General features: G+C 40.7%; 1 protein-coding gene across 2 annotated transcripts in view; it reads right to left on the bottom strand.

Annotated features, from left to right (window-relative positions):
* KIF4A (kinesin family member 4A) overlaps positions 1-16,067 on the bottom strand; it is a 131,950-nt gene that overhangs the window by 30,218 nt on the left and 85,665 nt on the right. For both annotated transcript variants that reach the window (XM_015127630.3, XM_077988029.1), the window contains exons 19-20: positions 6,116-6,199; positions 5,518-5,631 (exon numbers count right to left, since the gene is read on the bottom strand). In XM_015127630.3, the coding sequence (XP_014983116.1) occupies positions 5,518-5,631; positions 6,116-6,199 (198 nt within the window). The remainder of the gene's footprint in view (positions 1-5,517; positions 5,632-6,115; positions 6,200-16,067) is intronic.

Below are 16,067 nucleotides of genomic sequence, written 5' to 3'. Positions count from 1 at the left end.
GGAACTTCTTCAACCTGATAAAAGACATATACCAAAAGATCTATAGCTATTATCATACTTTATGGTGAAAAACTGAATGCTTTCTGCCCAAGATTGGGAACAAAACAAGGTTGTGGCCTCTCACCTAGTCTATTCAATATTGTACTGGAGGTTCTAGCAAGTGCAATAAGGCAAGACAAAGGTTTAAAAAAAAAAAAAAAGCTGGAAAAAACTGCTTTAAAGTTCATATGGAACCAAAAAAGAGCCCGCATCTCCAAGACAATCCTAAGTCAAAAGAACAAAGCGGGAGGCATCACGCTACCTGACTTCAAACTATACTACAAGGCTACAGTAACCAAAACAGCATGGTACTGGTACCAAAACAGAGATATAGACCGATGGAACAGAACCGAGTGCTCAAAAATAATACCACACATCTACAGCCATCTGATCTTTGACAAACCTGACAAAAACAAGAAATGGGGAAAGGATTCCCTATTTAATAAATGGTGCTGGGAAAATTGGCTAGCCATAAGTAGAAAGCTGAAACTAGATCCTTTCCTTACTCCTTATATGAAAATTAATTCAAGATGGATTAGAGACTTAAATGTTAGACCTAATACCATAAAAATCCTAGAGGAAAACCTAGGTAGTACCATTCAGGACATAGGCATGGGCAAAGACTTCATGTCTAAAACACCAAAAGCAACAGCAGCAAAAGCCAAAATTGACAAATGGGATCTCATTAAACTAAAGAGCTTCTGCACAGCAAAAGAAACTACCATCAGAGTGAACAGGCAACCTACAGAATGGGAGAAAATTTTTTGCAATCTACTCATCTGACAAAGGGCTAATATCCAGAACCTACAAAGAACTCAAACAAATTTACAAGAAAAAAACAAACAACCCCATCAAAAAGTGGGCAAAGGATATGAACAGACATTTCTCAAAAGAAGACATTCATACAGCCAACAGACACATGAAAAAATGCTCATCATCACTGGCCATCAGAGAAATGCAAATCAAAACCACAATGAGATACCATCTCATACCAGTTAGAATGGCGATCATTAAAAAGTCAGGAAACAACAGGTGCTGGAGAGGATGTGGAGAAATAGGAACGCTTTTACACTGTTGGTGGGATTGTAAACTAGTTCAACCATTATGGAAAACAGTATGGCGATTCCTCAAGGATCTAGAACTAGAAGTACCATATGACCCAGCCATCCCATTACTGGGTATATACCCAAAGGATTATAAATCATGCTGCTATAAAGACACATGCACACATATGTTTATTGCGGCACTATTCACAATAGCAAAGACTTGGAATCAACCCAAATGTCCATCAGTGACAGACTGGATTAAGAAAATGTGGCACTGCCGGGCGCGGTGGCTCAAGCCTGTAATCCCAGCACTTTGGGAGGCCGAGGCGGGCGGATCACAAGGTCAGGAGATCGAGACCACAGTGAAACCCCGTCTCTACTAAAAATACAAAAAATTAGCCGGGCGCGGTGGCGGGCGCCTGCAGTCCCAGCTACTCAGGAGGCTGAGGCAGGAGAATGGCGGGAACCCGGGAGGCGGAGCTTGCAGTGAGCCGAGATGGTGCCACTGCACTCCAGCCTGGGCAACAGCGTGAGACTCCGTCTCAAAAAAAAAAGAAAAAAAAAAAAAAAAAAAAAAAAAGAAAATGTGGCACATATACACCATGGAATACTATGCAGCCATCAAAAAGGATGAGTTTGTGTCCTTTGTAGGGACATGGATGCAGCTGGAAACCATCATTCTTAGCAAACTATCACAAGAACAGAAAACCAAACACCACATGTTCTCACTCATAGGTGGGAACTGAACAATGAGATCACTTGGACTCGGGAAGGGGTCATCACACACCAGAGCCTATCATGGGGAGGGGGGAGGGGGGAGGGATTGCATTGGGAGTTATACCTGATGTAAATGACGAGTTGATGGGTGCTGACGAGTTGATGGGTGCAGCACACCAACATGGCACAAGTATACATATGTAACAAACCTGCACATTATGCACATGTACCCTAGAACTTAAAGTATAATAATAATAAATAAATAAAAAAAGACACACACACACAAAGCACAGAACAGAAAAGGAATAAAATTGTCCATATTTGCAGATGACACAATTGTCTAGGTAAAAAATCTTAAGAATTCTACAAAAAAGCTTTGAGAACCAACAAGAATATCTAAACAACTGGAAATGGAAATAAAAATGCCATTTTCAATATCATAAAAATATGAAATACTCAGGAATATGTTTGACAAAAGATGTACAACACTTGTACACTAAAAACTAAAATGTTGCTGAGAGAAATTAAAAACCTAAATAAAGAGATGTACTGCATTCATGTATCTAAATATTCTTAACATGTTGATTCTCCTCAAATTGATTTATAAATTCTATGCAATCTTAATCCAACTCCGAGCAAGCTGTTTTGTAGAAATTGACAAGATAATTCTAAAATGTATATGGAAATGCAAAGGACCTAGTTTTCCCAAACAATTTTGACAAAGAACAACAACTTTGGAGGACTTACACTGCCTGATTTCATGATTTCTTAAAAAGCAACAGCTTGAACCGGGGAGGCAGAGGTTGCAGTGAGCTGAGATCGCGCCACTGCACTCTCCCTGGGTGATAGAGGGAGGCTTCGTCTCAAAAAAAAAAAAAAGGAAATATTTGTCAAACTCATGGTCACTAAGATTTCCCCCTAAGTTTTCTTCTAGAAGTTGTATATTTTTAAGCTTTTTGGTATTGGCATAAAAATAGACATATAGATCAATAAAACAATCTGAAATAGATGTATAGATATTTGATTTTGACAAAGGTGTCCAGTCAAAATGAATCACAGACCTAAACGTAAAGCTTAAAAATATACAACTTCCAGGCCGGGTGCGGTGGCTCAAGCCTGTAATCCCCACACTTTGGGAGGCTGAGACGGGCGGATCATGAGGTCAGGAGATCGAGACCATCCTGGCTAACACGGTGAAACCCCGTCTCTACTAAAAATACAAAAAACTAGCTGGGCGAGGTGGCGGGCGCCTGTAGTCCCAGCTATTCGGGAGGCTGAGGCAGGAGAATGGCGTAAACCCGGGAGGTGGAGCTTGCAGTGAGCTGAGATCCGGCCACTGCACTCCAGCCTGGGCGACAGAGCGAGACTCCGTCTCAACAACAACAACAAAAAAATACAACTTCCTAGAAGAAAACTTAGGGGGAAATCTTAGTGACCATGGGTTTGACAAATATTTCCTTTTTTTTTTGAGACGAAGCCTCGCTCTATCACCCAGGTGGAGTGCAGTGGTGCGATCTCAGCCCACTGCAACCTCCGCCTCCCCGGTTCAAGCAATTCTTCCACCTCAGCCTCCCGAGTATCTGGGACTACAGGCGCATGCCACCGGGCCCGGCTAATTTTTGTACTTTTAGTAGAGACGGGGTTTTGTCATGTTGGCCAGGCTGGTCTTGAACTCCTGACCTCACGTAATCCACCCGCCTTGGTCTCCCAAAGTGCTGGGATTACAGGCATGAGCCACTGCACCCAGCCAGCCAAATATTTCTGTTTTAAATTTTTTTGAGACAGGATCTTTCTCTGTCACCCAGGCTGGAGTGCAGTGGTGCGATCATGGCTCACTGTAGCCTTGACCTCCCAGTCTCAAGTGATCTTCCCACCTCAGTCTCCCCGGTAGCTGGGACTAAAGGCGTGCGCCACCATGTCTGGTTAATTTTTTAAAGTTTTGTTTTGTAGAGACAGGATCTCACTTTGTTCCCCAGGCTGGTCTTTAACTCCTGGCCTTAAGCAATTCTCCTGCCTCAGCCTCCCAAAGTGCTGAGATTATAGGCGTGAGCCACTACACCCAGCCAAGATTTCTTAAGTAAGATATGAAAACTGTTTAAGTATAAAATAAAAAAAATCAATAAATTGGATGGCATTAACATAATAAAGGTTTGCTCTTCAAAAGACACTGTTACAAATTGAAAAGGGCAAGCCACAGCCAGGGAGAAAATATTTGTAAAACACAGGAAGTCCTCTGTTAAATATATTTAGAATATATAAAGAATTTTAATTCAATAATAAGAAAAAGATAAACAACCCAATTTAAAAATGGGAACAGATTTGAATAGATATTTCACAAAAGAAAACATACATATCGCAAATAAGCACATGAAAGGATGTCCAACATCATTAGTCATTACAGAAATGAAAATTAGAACCACAATGAGGTTCCACTACCCCCACACACACAAAATAGCTAAAATTCAAAAGACTGACCATACTAAGTATTGGTAAGAATGTGTAGCAACTAGAACCCTTATACATTGCTAGCAGGAATGTAAAATGGTACAACTGCTTTGGAAAACAGTTTGGCAGCCACTTACAAGTTAAAACATACACCAACCATACAAGAAAGCCATTTTATTCCTAGCTATCTACTCAAAAGAAATAAAAAAAATCCACACAGACTTGTGCGCAAATGTTCAGTGCAATATTTGTAAGAGCCAAAAACTAGAAACACCCAAGTGTCCATCAACAGGTGAATATAAAAACAAATTATGGTATAGCCATACAATGAATAGGATGCCACTCAGCAATAAAAAGGAAAGAAGTTGTATATGATATATGCAACCACATGGATGAATCTCACAATAATTGTGCTGAATAAAAACCAGAAAAAAATACATACTGTATGATTCCAGATGAAAACAAATCCATAGTGACAGAAAGCAGATTAATGGTTGCCTGGAACCATTGTGGGGATATAAAGAAATATATATGAAATGGGGAGTAGAGGGGTAGACCGGGGAGGAGAAGGAGGGATTACAGAGGGATACAAAGAAAGTTTAGGCAATGAAGCACACTGTCATTATCTTGACTGTGGTGATGATTTCATGGGTGTATACATGTGTCCAAACTCACCAAACTGTATACTTTTTTTTTCTTTTTGAGACAGAGTTTCACTCTGTCACCGAGTTTGGAGTGCAATGGTGCAATCTTGGCTTACTGCAACGTCCGCCTTCCGGGTTCAAAGGAGTCTCCTTCCTCAGTCTCCCAAGTAGCTGGGATTACAGGCACCTGTCACCACAGCCAGCTAATTTTTGTATTTTTAGTAGAGATGAGGTTTCACCATGTTGGTCAGGCTGGTCTCAAACTCCTGACTGCAGGTGATCTGCCCACCTCGGCCTCCCATTGTGCTGGGATCATAGGTGTGAGCCACCATGCCTGGCCAAATTGTGAACTTTAAATATGTACAATTTATAATATGTCAATTCTATTTCAATGAAGCTGTTTAAAAAAGTAACTGAACCTCAACAGGGGCAAGGATAGAAAGAGTTCTATACTCCTGGTCTTTAACAACAGTTCAAAGACATTGCTATCTTTAGGAAATAAGGCTTTCAAGTAGAACTTTAGATTTTGCAGTGTTTACTTCTAAAAAAAAGAGAAAAAAAGCTATTTCTCCTTTTCTCCTGTTCCCAGCGTTCACAAGAGAAATGGCAGTTCAAGTTGTTCATACCTTCACTCGAGCTGCAGTGCCTTCCATTCCACGGCTCTGAGTCTCTTTCCGCTTATCTGCAACCTCCCGTTGTTTCTGGAGAGCATCCTTGAGACGCTTGTTGGCAGCTGCTGCCTAAATAAAATTGGCACATAGTAATGTTGAATGAAAGGTAAAAAAAAAAAAAAAAAATCCCATTTCTAGCACATTAGTAAAGATAAAAATTACATGGGTTTGAGTTCCTATAGGAACCAGGTTTATAAATCTCCATGGACATAATGAACAGCTACTGCTTTGGTGCCTAGGGGAGGAATACACTTCAAGGAAGTTCTGCAGACTAGGTGTCTAGAAATGTCACATATCAATATCACTTTGTTTTTTCAGGAAAGGCTCAAGTCCAATTAGGAAAAAATCCTTATTTGAACAGTACCATTTTTCATCAAGTTTTTATCTGCTCACAGGTCATGGCATATAAACAGCAATCAAGATTTAGGAATTGCTTGTGAAGACTGGCATCCCTGGTTTCTCAGGACACTTGCTCGTTTAAAGGATATTATTTTGCAAGCATTTAAGCCTGAAGATGACAATATACTTGACCTAGCAGACTGAATTTTCTTACCTCCTCTGTTTTACGTCTGAGCACATTGGATTGTTTCTGGAAGTTTCTTTCAAGTTTCAGCAGCTCATATTGCCTCTTACGGTCCTGACAAGAAAAAAGTCAGATATGAATTGCTGTTCAGCTAGCTAAAATAAAACCTTATACTATAACTAAGGCGTCTCTCAAGACATCCTTGATTTGTAAGGTTAACTACAATACAGTGAGCTGCCTTCATCTTCTCCTATGAGTCAAAAACTCGTAGTTCTAGAAACCATGTTTGTGTGTAGAGGGGAAGTAGTTTTTCCCTTTGGCTTATTGCTCTGTGGCCAAATTCTTGAGTCTCAGTCATAAGTCAACTACTAGAAATAATATCCTAGAATGTGAGGTCTGGAAGGAAGCTTAAAGATCATCTAGTGAACAGTCTTTTCCACATAGGTAGTTATTGACAGAGGTGGGATTCAGGTCTCCTGATAAATAGACCAGTATTCTTTTCCCATCAACCCTACCTGTCTATCCATTATAAAACCCGGGTGGCTGGCAAAAAAGAGAAAGCCTATCACATAGCCAACCACCTATAAAATTAAAGTAACTTGCAGCTAAAAAAAAGAGGTTTTTCATTTTTGAACTAAACAAGGTTAACCTGGGTACACACAGACATAAAGATGGAAACAATAGACATTGGGGGCTCTAAAAGGAGGGAGGGATGGAGAAAGTGGGGCAAGAGCTGAAAAACTTCCTATTGGGTACTATATGGGTGATGGGATCAGTAGAAGCCCAAAGCTCAGCATCACGCAATATGCCCTTGTAACAAACCTGCTCCTGTACCCCCGAATCTAAAATAAAAATTAAAACAGGTTATTACTGAATGTGCTCTTTCTTCCCAGAGATTCAAGATAAAGAATACCAAGAAATACTATGGGATATCACCTGCTTCAGCTGAGCACACAATATTTAACTGCTTTGATTTCTTGGCCCTTTCCCTCTTCTAATAATCCATTAAGCTCCTTCTGGCTTCACTTGTTCCTATCGAATCTGGATAGAATGGTCAGCCATTTTTGTCATGTCTTTGCCAGCATACTAGAACAATTCATTTCATTCAATAGTATAATATTTACTGTGCCATCAACTACATACTAGGCACTGGGCCAGGTGTCTATGATACAGAGATAAACATGACACGGTTACTACTCTTACAGAGATTACCAGAGAATACAAACACCATGCAACACAATTATAATAAAATAAGATGTGTGTTGAAATGGGAAGTCAAGATAATTAAAGAAACACAGCCAGAGGACTAAGCTAGTCCAGTGAAAAGAGGAAAGTCAACAGTCTTCTTAGCACCAGACTTCTTGAAAGAGAGGTCTATGTTTAGTGCTTCCAATTGTCATTATTGCTCACTCCATAATCCCCTTGTAAGTAGTTCCTACCAATTGTCCTGGAATTTCCTACTTGTTAAATTCAATGGTCTTTTTACAGTCACCATCTTCTTTGGCTTCTCTCCCAGCATCGTTAGCACTACCAATAACTTTCCCATACCATCCTAATTCTTTTCCTACCTTACAAATTTCATTGTCTTCTTTTTATTTTCTTATACATGAAATAGATTCTCAGCTGGGCATGGTGGCTCATGCCTGTAATCCCAGCACTTTGAGAGGCTGAGGCGTGTGGATCACCTGAGGTTAGGAGTTCAAGACTAGCCTGGCCAACATGGCAAAACCCTGTCTCTACTAAAAATACACAAAAATTTGCCAGGCATGGTGGCATGTGCCTGTAGTCCCAGCTACTCAGGAGGCTGAGGCAGAAGAATCGCTTGAACCCAGGAGGCAGATGTTGCAGTGAGCCAAGATGGCTCCATTGCACTCCAGCCTGGATGACAGAGTGAGATCAGAAAAAAATAAAAAAAGAAGAGATTCTCTTCTTAGCCTTCTTTTTCTATATATTCTCTGTCTCCATTATCTCATTACTCCCAAAGTTTCATTTTTCACCTCTATGCAGACAACTCTTTTTTTTTGAGACAGAGTCTCCCTCTGTCGCCCAGGCTGGAGTGCAGTGGCTCGGTCTGTGCTCACTGCAACCTCCGCCTCCTGGGTTCAAGTGATTCTTTTGCCTCAGCCTCCTGAGTAGCTGGGATTACAGGCATGTACCACCAAGCCTGGCTAATTTTTTTGTATTTTTAGTAGAGACGGGGTTTCACCATGTTGGTCAGGTTGGTCTCGAACTCCTGACCTCGTGATCCACCCACCTTGGCCTCCCAAAGACAACTCTTAATTGCAAAGTCCAGTCCAACTTCTCCCTTGAACTCTAGGCCAACATTATCCAATATTTTCTAGGTCTCTCCATCCCAAAGATTATTCTCCTAAAACCAACTCTGTCTCTTCAAACTAGCTGTTTCCTCTGACTTTCCAGTCACTGAAAAGCCCGTGGTACTTTTTGTTGCCCTACTTCCTTCATTTTTTGAAAGGTAGATTTTGCATTAATTATGATTAAAATCATTCACTAAACATTATTGAGTGTGCACTACTTGCCAGTCACTGCTCTAGACATTGGAAATACAGAAGTGAGCAAAACAAAGATCCTTGTCAATGTAGAATATATATTCCTGTAGAAAGTAAAGTTGTCATCACTTTATAGAGATGTCTCCTTTCTTCTTTTGTTCTTCTTAACAGTTTTATTGAGATATAATTCACATACCATACAATTCACTCATTTAAAGTACATGATTCAGTGGCTTTTGGTACATTCACACAGTTGATGTAAACATCACCACACTTAATTTTAGAACATTTTCATTAACACAAAAAGAAATATACTGCTTAGTGATCACCCTACAACCCCATCACCCCACCCCAAAGCCCTGGACAACCACTCATCTATTTTTTGTCTCTACAGATTTTAATGTCCTACTCTGGATATTTCATATAAATGGAATCCTATCATATATGGTCTTTTGTGATTGGCTTCTTTCACTAGGCAAAATGTTTTCAAGCTTCATCCATGTTGTAGCATGTATCAGTACTTCATTCCTTTGTATGGCTGAATACTACTCCACTGTATGGATAGACCACATTTTATTTGCCCATTCATCAGCTGATGGACATGTTGGGTTTTTCCACTTTTTGGCTATTATGACTACTGCTGCATAAACATTTGGGTACAAGTTTTTGCATATATGACATATTTTTGTATCTCCTGGGTAGAAAAAACTAAGAGTGGGATTGCTGGATCATATGGTACCTCTAGGTTTTTATTTAGCCTTTTGATAAACTGCTAAACTGTTTGCCAAAGCAGCTATATCATTTTCCCATCCTACTGACAATGTATGAGGCTTTCAGTGTCTCCACATTCTTGCTAAGACTTACTATCATCTGTCTTTGTTTATAGCCATCCTAGTAGATGTGAAACTGCATCTCATTGTGGTTTTGATTTGCATTTCTCTGATGGCAAATGACATTGAGCACCTTTTCATGTACTTATTGCTTTGCCCATTTTAAAACTGAGTTATATTTTTATTGTTGATTGGTAAGAGTTCTTTTTTTTTTTTTTTTTTTTTGAAATGGAGTTTCACTCTTATCGCCCAGGCTGGAGTGTAATGGTACGATCTCGGCTCACCACAACCTCCGCCTCCCGAGTTCAAGCGATTCTTCAACCTCAGCCTCCCCAGTAGCTGGTATTACAGGCATGTGCCACCACACCAGGCCAATTTTTTTTGCATTTTTAGTAGAGATGGGGTTTTTCCATGTTGGTCAGGCTGGTCGTGAACTCCCGACCTCAGGTGATCTGCCCGCCTCGGCCTCCCAAAGTGCTGGGATTACAGGTGTGAGCCACTGCGCCCGGCCGGTAAGAGTTGTTTATCTATCTTGGGTGTAAGACTGTTATCAGCTATATGATTTGCAAATATTTTCCTCCCAATCTATGGACTGGCTATTAACTTTCTTCTTCTTCTTCCTTTTTTTTTTGTTAGAGATGGGGTCTTGCTATGTTGCCCAGGGTGGGAATCAAACTCCTGGGCTCAAGCAATCCTCCCACCTTGGCTTCCCAAAGTATTGAGATTAGAGGCGTGAGCCACCATGCCTGATCATATTCACCTTCTTGATGGTATTATTTACAATGCAAAAGCTTTTAATTTTGTCTCTTTTTTGGTTAGCTGTTTGTACTTTAGGTGTCACATCTAAGAAATCATTGTCTAATCCAAAGTCACAAAGATTAACACCTATGTTTTCTTCTAAGAGATTTATAGTTTTAGCTCGTACATTTAAGTTTTGGTCTGTTTTAATTTTTGTATATGGTATGAGAGCAAGTTTCTTTCTGAGACAGAGTCTCACTCTGTTGCCCAGGCTGGACTGCAGGGGCATGATCTCAGCTCACTGCAACCCCTGCCTCCCAGGTTCAAGTGATTCTCCTGCCTCAGCCTCCCGAGGAGCTGGGATTACAGGCACGTACCACCATGCCCAGCCAATTTTTTTGTAATTTTAGTAGAGACAGGGTTTCACTATGTTGGCCAGGCTGGTCTTGAACCCCTGACCTCAAGTGATCCACCCGCCTCGGCATCCCAAAGTGCTGGGACTACAGGCGTGAGCCACTGTGCCTGACCACAAGTTTCAACTTCATTATTTTGCATGTGACTATCCAGTTGTTCTAGGACTATTTGTTGAAAAGACAAAATTGTTTTCCTCATTGAATTGTCTTGGCATTACTGTTGAAAATCAACTGGCCGTAAGTGTGTAAGTTTATTTCTGGATTCTCAATCTTATTCCATTGACCTATATGTCTATCTTTACACAGTACCACACAGTCTTGATTACTGTAGCTTTGTAGAAAGTTTTAAAATCAGTAAATGTGATGTTTACAAATTTGTTCTTCTCCTTGAGTGCTTTGAATAGTCTAGGTCCCTTGCATTTCCATATATATTTTAGAATCAGCTTGTGAGTTTCTGTGAAGAAACCAGATGGAATTTCATTGGGATTGTGTTGCATCTGTAAGGCAATCTGAAGGGTATTCCATCTTTAGAATATCAAGTCTTCCTGCCCATGAACGTGGGATATCCTTCCATTTATTTAAGGCTTCCTTAATTAAATTCAATGATGTTTAGTAGTTTTCAAGTATACAAGTCTTACACTTCTTTTGTTAAATTTATTCCTAAGTATTTTATTTGTATTGATGCTATTATAAATGGAATTGTTTTCTTTTCTTTCTTTTTTTTCTTTTGAGACGGAGTCTCGCACTGTCGCCTGGGCTGGAGTGGTGCAGTGGCGTGATCTTGGCTCACTGCAACCTCCACCTCCCGGGTTCAAGTGATTCTCCTGCCTCAGCCTCCCGAGTAGCTGCGATTACAGGTGCCCACCACCACACCTGGCTAGTTTTTTGTATTTTTAGTAGAGACGGGGTTTCACTATGTTGGCCAGGCTGGTCTCGAACTCCTTACCCTATGATCTGCCCACCTCAGCCTCCCAAAGTGCTGGGATTACAGGCGTGAGCCACCGTGCCCAGCCCTGGGATTGTTTTATTAATCTCATTGTCAAATTGTTAATTGCTAGTATATAAATATACTACTGATTTTCCTTTTTTTTTTTTTTTTTTTTTGTTTTTGAGACAGAGTCTTGCTCTGTAGCCCGCTGAAGTGCAGTGGCCTGATCTCAGCTCACTGCAACCTCTGCCTCCTGGGTTCAAGTGATTCTCGTGCCTCAGCCTCTCAAGTAGTTGGGACTACAGGCATGTGCTACCATGCCTGGTTAATGTTTGTATTTTTAGTAGAGACAGGGTTTCACTGTGTTGGCCAGGCTGGTCTTGAACTCCTGGCCTCAAGTGATGTGCTTGCCTTGGCCTCCCAAAGTGCTAGGATTACAGGTGTGAGCCACCGTGCCTGACCACAACTTATTTTCTTATATTGATCTTATATTCTGCAACCTTGCTGAACTTATATATTAATTCTAATAGACTTTTAGTGGATTCTCTAGGATTTTCTACATACAAGATCATGTCATCTATAAACAGAGATAGTCTTGCTTCATCTTTTCCAGTTTAGATGCCATTTATATATTTTTCTTCCCTAAACGTCCTGGTTAGAACCTCCAGGACAATGTTAACTAGACATGGCAAGAGTGGACATCCTTGTCTTGTTTCTGATCTTAGGGGAAAAGTATGCTCTTTTTCACCATTAAGTATGTTAGCTGTGGGTTTTTCATACACGCCCTTCATTGCACTGGGGAAGTTCTCTTCTATTCCTAGTTTCTTGAGTGTTTTTATCATGAAAGAGTGTTAGATTTTTGTCAAATGCTTTTTCTGTGTCTATTGAGATGATCATGTGGTTCTTGTCCTTTTTCCTACTGATATGGTATATAACATAAATTTTCCATATATTAAACAAACTCTGCATTTTTCGGATGGACCTCACTCGGTCATAAGTGTATCATCCTTTTTTTTTTTTTTTTTTGAGACAGTGCCTCACTCTGTTGCCCAGGCTGGAGTGCAGTGGCATGATCTCGGCTCACTGCAGCCTCTGCCTCTTGGGTTCAAGCAATTCCCATGCCTCAGCCTCCCGAGTAGTTGAGATTATAGGCATATGCCACCATGCCCAGCTAATTTTTCTTTTTTGTATTTTTAGTAGAGACAGGGTTTTGCCATGTTGGCCAGGCTGGTCTCAAACTTCTGACCTCAAGTGATCTGCCCGCCTCGGCTTTCCAAAGTGCTGGGATTACAGGTGTGAGTCACCATGCCCAGCCTATCATCCTTTTTAAATGTTGATGGATTCAGTTTGCTAGAATTTTGTTGAGGATTTTCATGCCTATATTAAGATATATTGGTCTGTGGTATTCTTTTCTTGTGATGTCTTTGGTTTTGGTATCAGGGAACATAAGCCTCATGGAATGAGTTGGGAAGTGTTTCCACTGCTTATAGTTTTCAGAAGAGTTTCTGAGAAATGGGTATTTCTGTCTTTTTTTTTTTTTTTTTTTTTTTCTGAGACAGAATCTCACTCTATTGCCCAGGCTGGAGTGCAGTGGTGTGATCTTGGCTCACTGCAACCTTCGCCACCTGGGTTCAAGCAATTCTTGTGTCTCAGCCTCCCAAGTAGCTGGGATTACAAGTGTGTGTCACCACACCTGAATAAGTTTTGTATTTTTAGTAGAGATGGGGTTTCACCATGTTGGCCAGGCTCGTCTCGAATTTCTGACCTCAGGTGATCTGCCCACTTCAGCCTCCCAAAGTGCTGGGATTACAGGCATAAGCCACAGCACCAGGCCAAGAAATGGGTATTTCTTCCTAAAATGTTTGATATAACTCACCAGTGAAGCCATCTGTGCCTGGGCTTTTCTTTGTGGGAAGTTTTTAAACTACTAATTTAACTTCTTGTCATGGGTCTATACAGATTTTCTATTTCTTCTTGAGTCAGTTTTGGTAGTTTTTGTCTTTCCAGGCATTTGTCCACTTCATCTAGGCTATCTAATTTGTTGGCGTACAGTTGTTAATAGTAATTCCTTATAATCCTTTCCTTCCAGCAAGACTAGTAGTGATATTCCCTCTGTCATTCCTAACTTTAGTAATTTAAATTTTCTTTCTTTTTTTTCTTATTAAGGTTATCTGAAGGTTTGTCAGTATTTGTTGATCATTTCAAAAGACCAACTTTTGGTTTCAATGATTTTCTGTTTTTTTTCTATTTTGTTTTTATTTATTTATTTATTTATTTATTTATTTTTGAGACGGAGTCTCGCTCTGTCGCCCAGGCTGGAGTGCAGTGGCGCGATCTCGGCTCACTGCAAGCTCCGCCTCCCGGGTTCACGCCATTCTCCGGCCTCAGCCTCCCGAGTAGCTGGGACTACAGGCGCCCACAACCGCGCCCGGCTAATTTTTTGTATTTTTAGTAGAGACGGGGTTTCACCGTGGTCTCGATCTCCTGACCTTGTGATCCGCCCGCCTCGGCCTCCCAAAGTGCTGGGATTACAGGCGTGAGCCACCGCGCCCGGCCTATTTTGTATTTATTAATTTCTACTTTAATCTTTTTTTTTTTTTTTTTTTTTTTTTTTTGAGACAGAGTTTCACCCTTGTTGCCCAGGCTGGAGTGCAATGGTGCAATCTTGGCTCAGTGCAACCTCTGCCTCCCGGGTTCAAGCGATTCCCCCGCCTCAGCCTCCCAAGTAGCTGGGACTACAGGCATGCACCACTATGCCCGGCTAATTTTGTATTTTTGGTAGAGAAAGGGTTTCTCCATGTTGGTCAGGCTGGTCTCAAACTCCCGACCTCAGGTGATCCACTCGCCTTGGCCTCCCCAAGTGCTGGGATTACAGGAGTGAGCCACCGTGCCCAGCCTATTTCTACTCTAATTTTTTAATGTTTCCTTTCATCTACTAGTTTTGGGTTTAGTTTGCTCTCTTTTCTTCAGTGTTTTAAAGTGGAAGGCTAGGTTATTGGTTTAAGATCTTTCTTCAATTAAAGAAAACTGAGATGCAGTCTCACAATTTTGCCCAGGCTGGTCTTGAACTCCTGGGCTCAAGTGATCCTTCCACCTCAGCCTCCCAAGTAGCTGGGACTACAGGAGCCTTTCGCGTTTTTTAATATAGGCATTTACAACTATAAAATTCCCTCCAAACACTGTTTTAGCTGTATCCCATAAGTTTTGGTATGTTGTATCTTTGTTTTTATTAATCTCAAAGTATTTTTTAATTTCCCTATGACTTCCTTTTTGACCCATTATTTATTTAGGATTATGTTAATTTCTTCATATTTGTGAATTTCCCAAATTTATTTTTGTTACTGATTTTTAATTTTATTCCATTGTGGTTAGAGAACAGATTTTGTATTATTTTCAATACTTTTTTTTTTTGAGACAGTCTTGCTCTGTTGCCCAGGCTGGAGTGCAGTGGCACGATCTCAGCTCATCGCAACCTCCATCTCCCAAGTTCAAGCGATTCTCCTGCCTCAGCCTCCTGAGTACAGGAGATCACAGACATGCCACCATGCCCGGCTAATTTTTGTATTTTTAGTAGACACGGGGTTTCACCATGTTGGCCAGACTGGTCTCAAACTCTGACATCAGGTGATCTGCCCACCTTGGCCTCCCAAAGTGTTGGGATTACAGGCGTGAGCCACGATGCCTGGCCTGTTTCAATACTTTTAAATTTATTGAGGGATAAAAGGGTTAGCATATGGTCTATCCTGCAGAATGTTTCATGTGCACCTAGGAAGAACATATCCTGCTGTTGTTGGTTGGCGTAGTCTATAGATGTCTGTTAGGTATAGTGTATAATCTAGCATATTACATAAACTATAGACCAATATCTCATGAATATAGATATGAAAATGCTAGGTATTATATTGTTGAAGTCTTCGATATCCTTACTGATCTTGTGCCTATTGTTCTATCCATTATTAAAGTAGGGGCTGGGTTCAGCGGCTCATGCCTGTAATACCAGCACTTTAGGAGGCTGAGGTGAGAGGACTTCTTGAGCCCAGGAGTTCGAGACCAGTCTGGGCAACATAGTGAGATTCCATCTCTACAAAAAATAAAAAAGTTGCCAGGTGTGGTGGTATACAGCTGTAGGTCTAGCTACTCAGAAGGCTGAGGTGGGAGGATTGCTTGAGACCAGGAATTTGAGGCTCCAGTGAGCTATGATTGCACCACTGCACTCCAGCCTGGGCAACAGAACAAGACCCCATCTCTAAAAAAGAAAGAAAATAAAGAGATGGATTGAAGTCTCCAAATATTTATTACTGTTGATTTGTCTATTTCTCTCTCCATTTCTGTCAGTGTTTGCTTCATATATTCTGGGGGCTCTGTTGTCAGATGTATATTCAGGCCCTTATAATTCTTCTGGATTATACAATATCTTCTTGTGTTCTGGCCTCTGTTTCTCAATATTACAGTTTGCTCTATACATTATTCCCAGATATGTCTTTCTAAAGCAGTATTATGTTGATAACACTTTCTAAAAACCCTTAAAAATCTTTATGCTACTAACAAAATGAGTTCAAACTTCTT

This window comes from Macaca mulatta, chromosome X (assembly GCF_049350105.2).
Source record: "Macaca mulatta isolate MMU2019108-1 chromosome X, T2T-MMU8v2.0, whole genome shotgun sequence".
Lineage (NCBI taxonomy): Eukaryota > Metazoa > Chordata > Mammalia > Primates > Cercopithecidae > Macaca > Macaca mulatta.
This window is presented reverse-complemented; position numbering and strand designations above follow the sequence as displayed.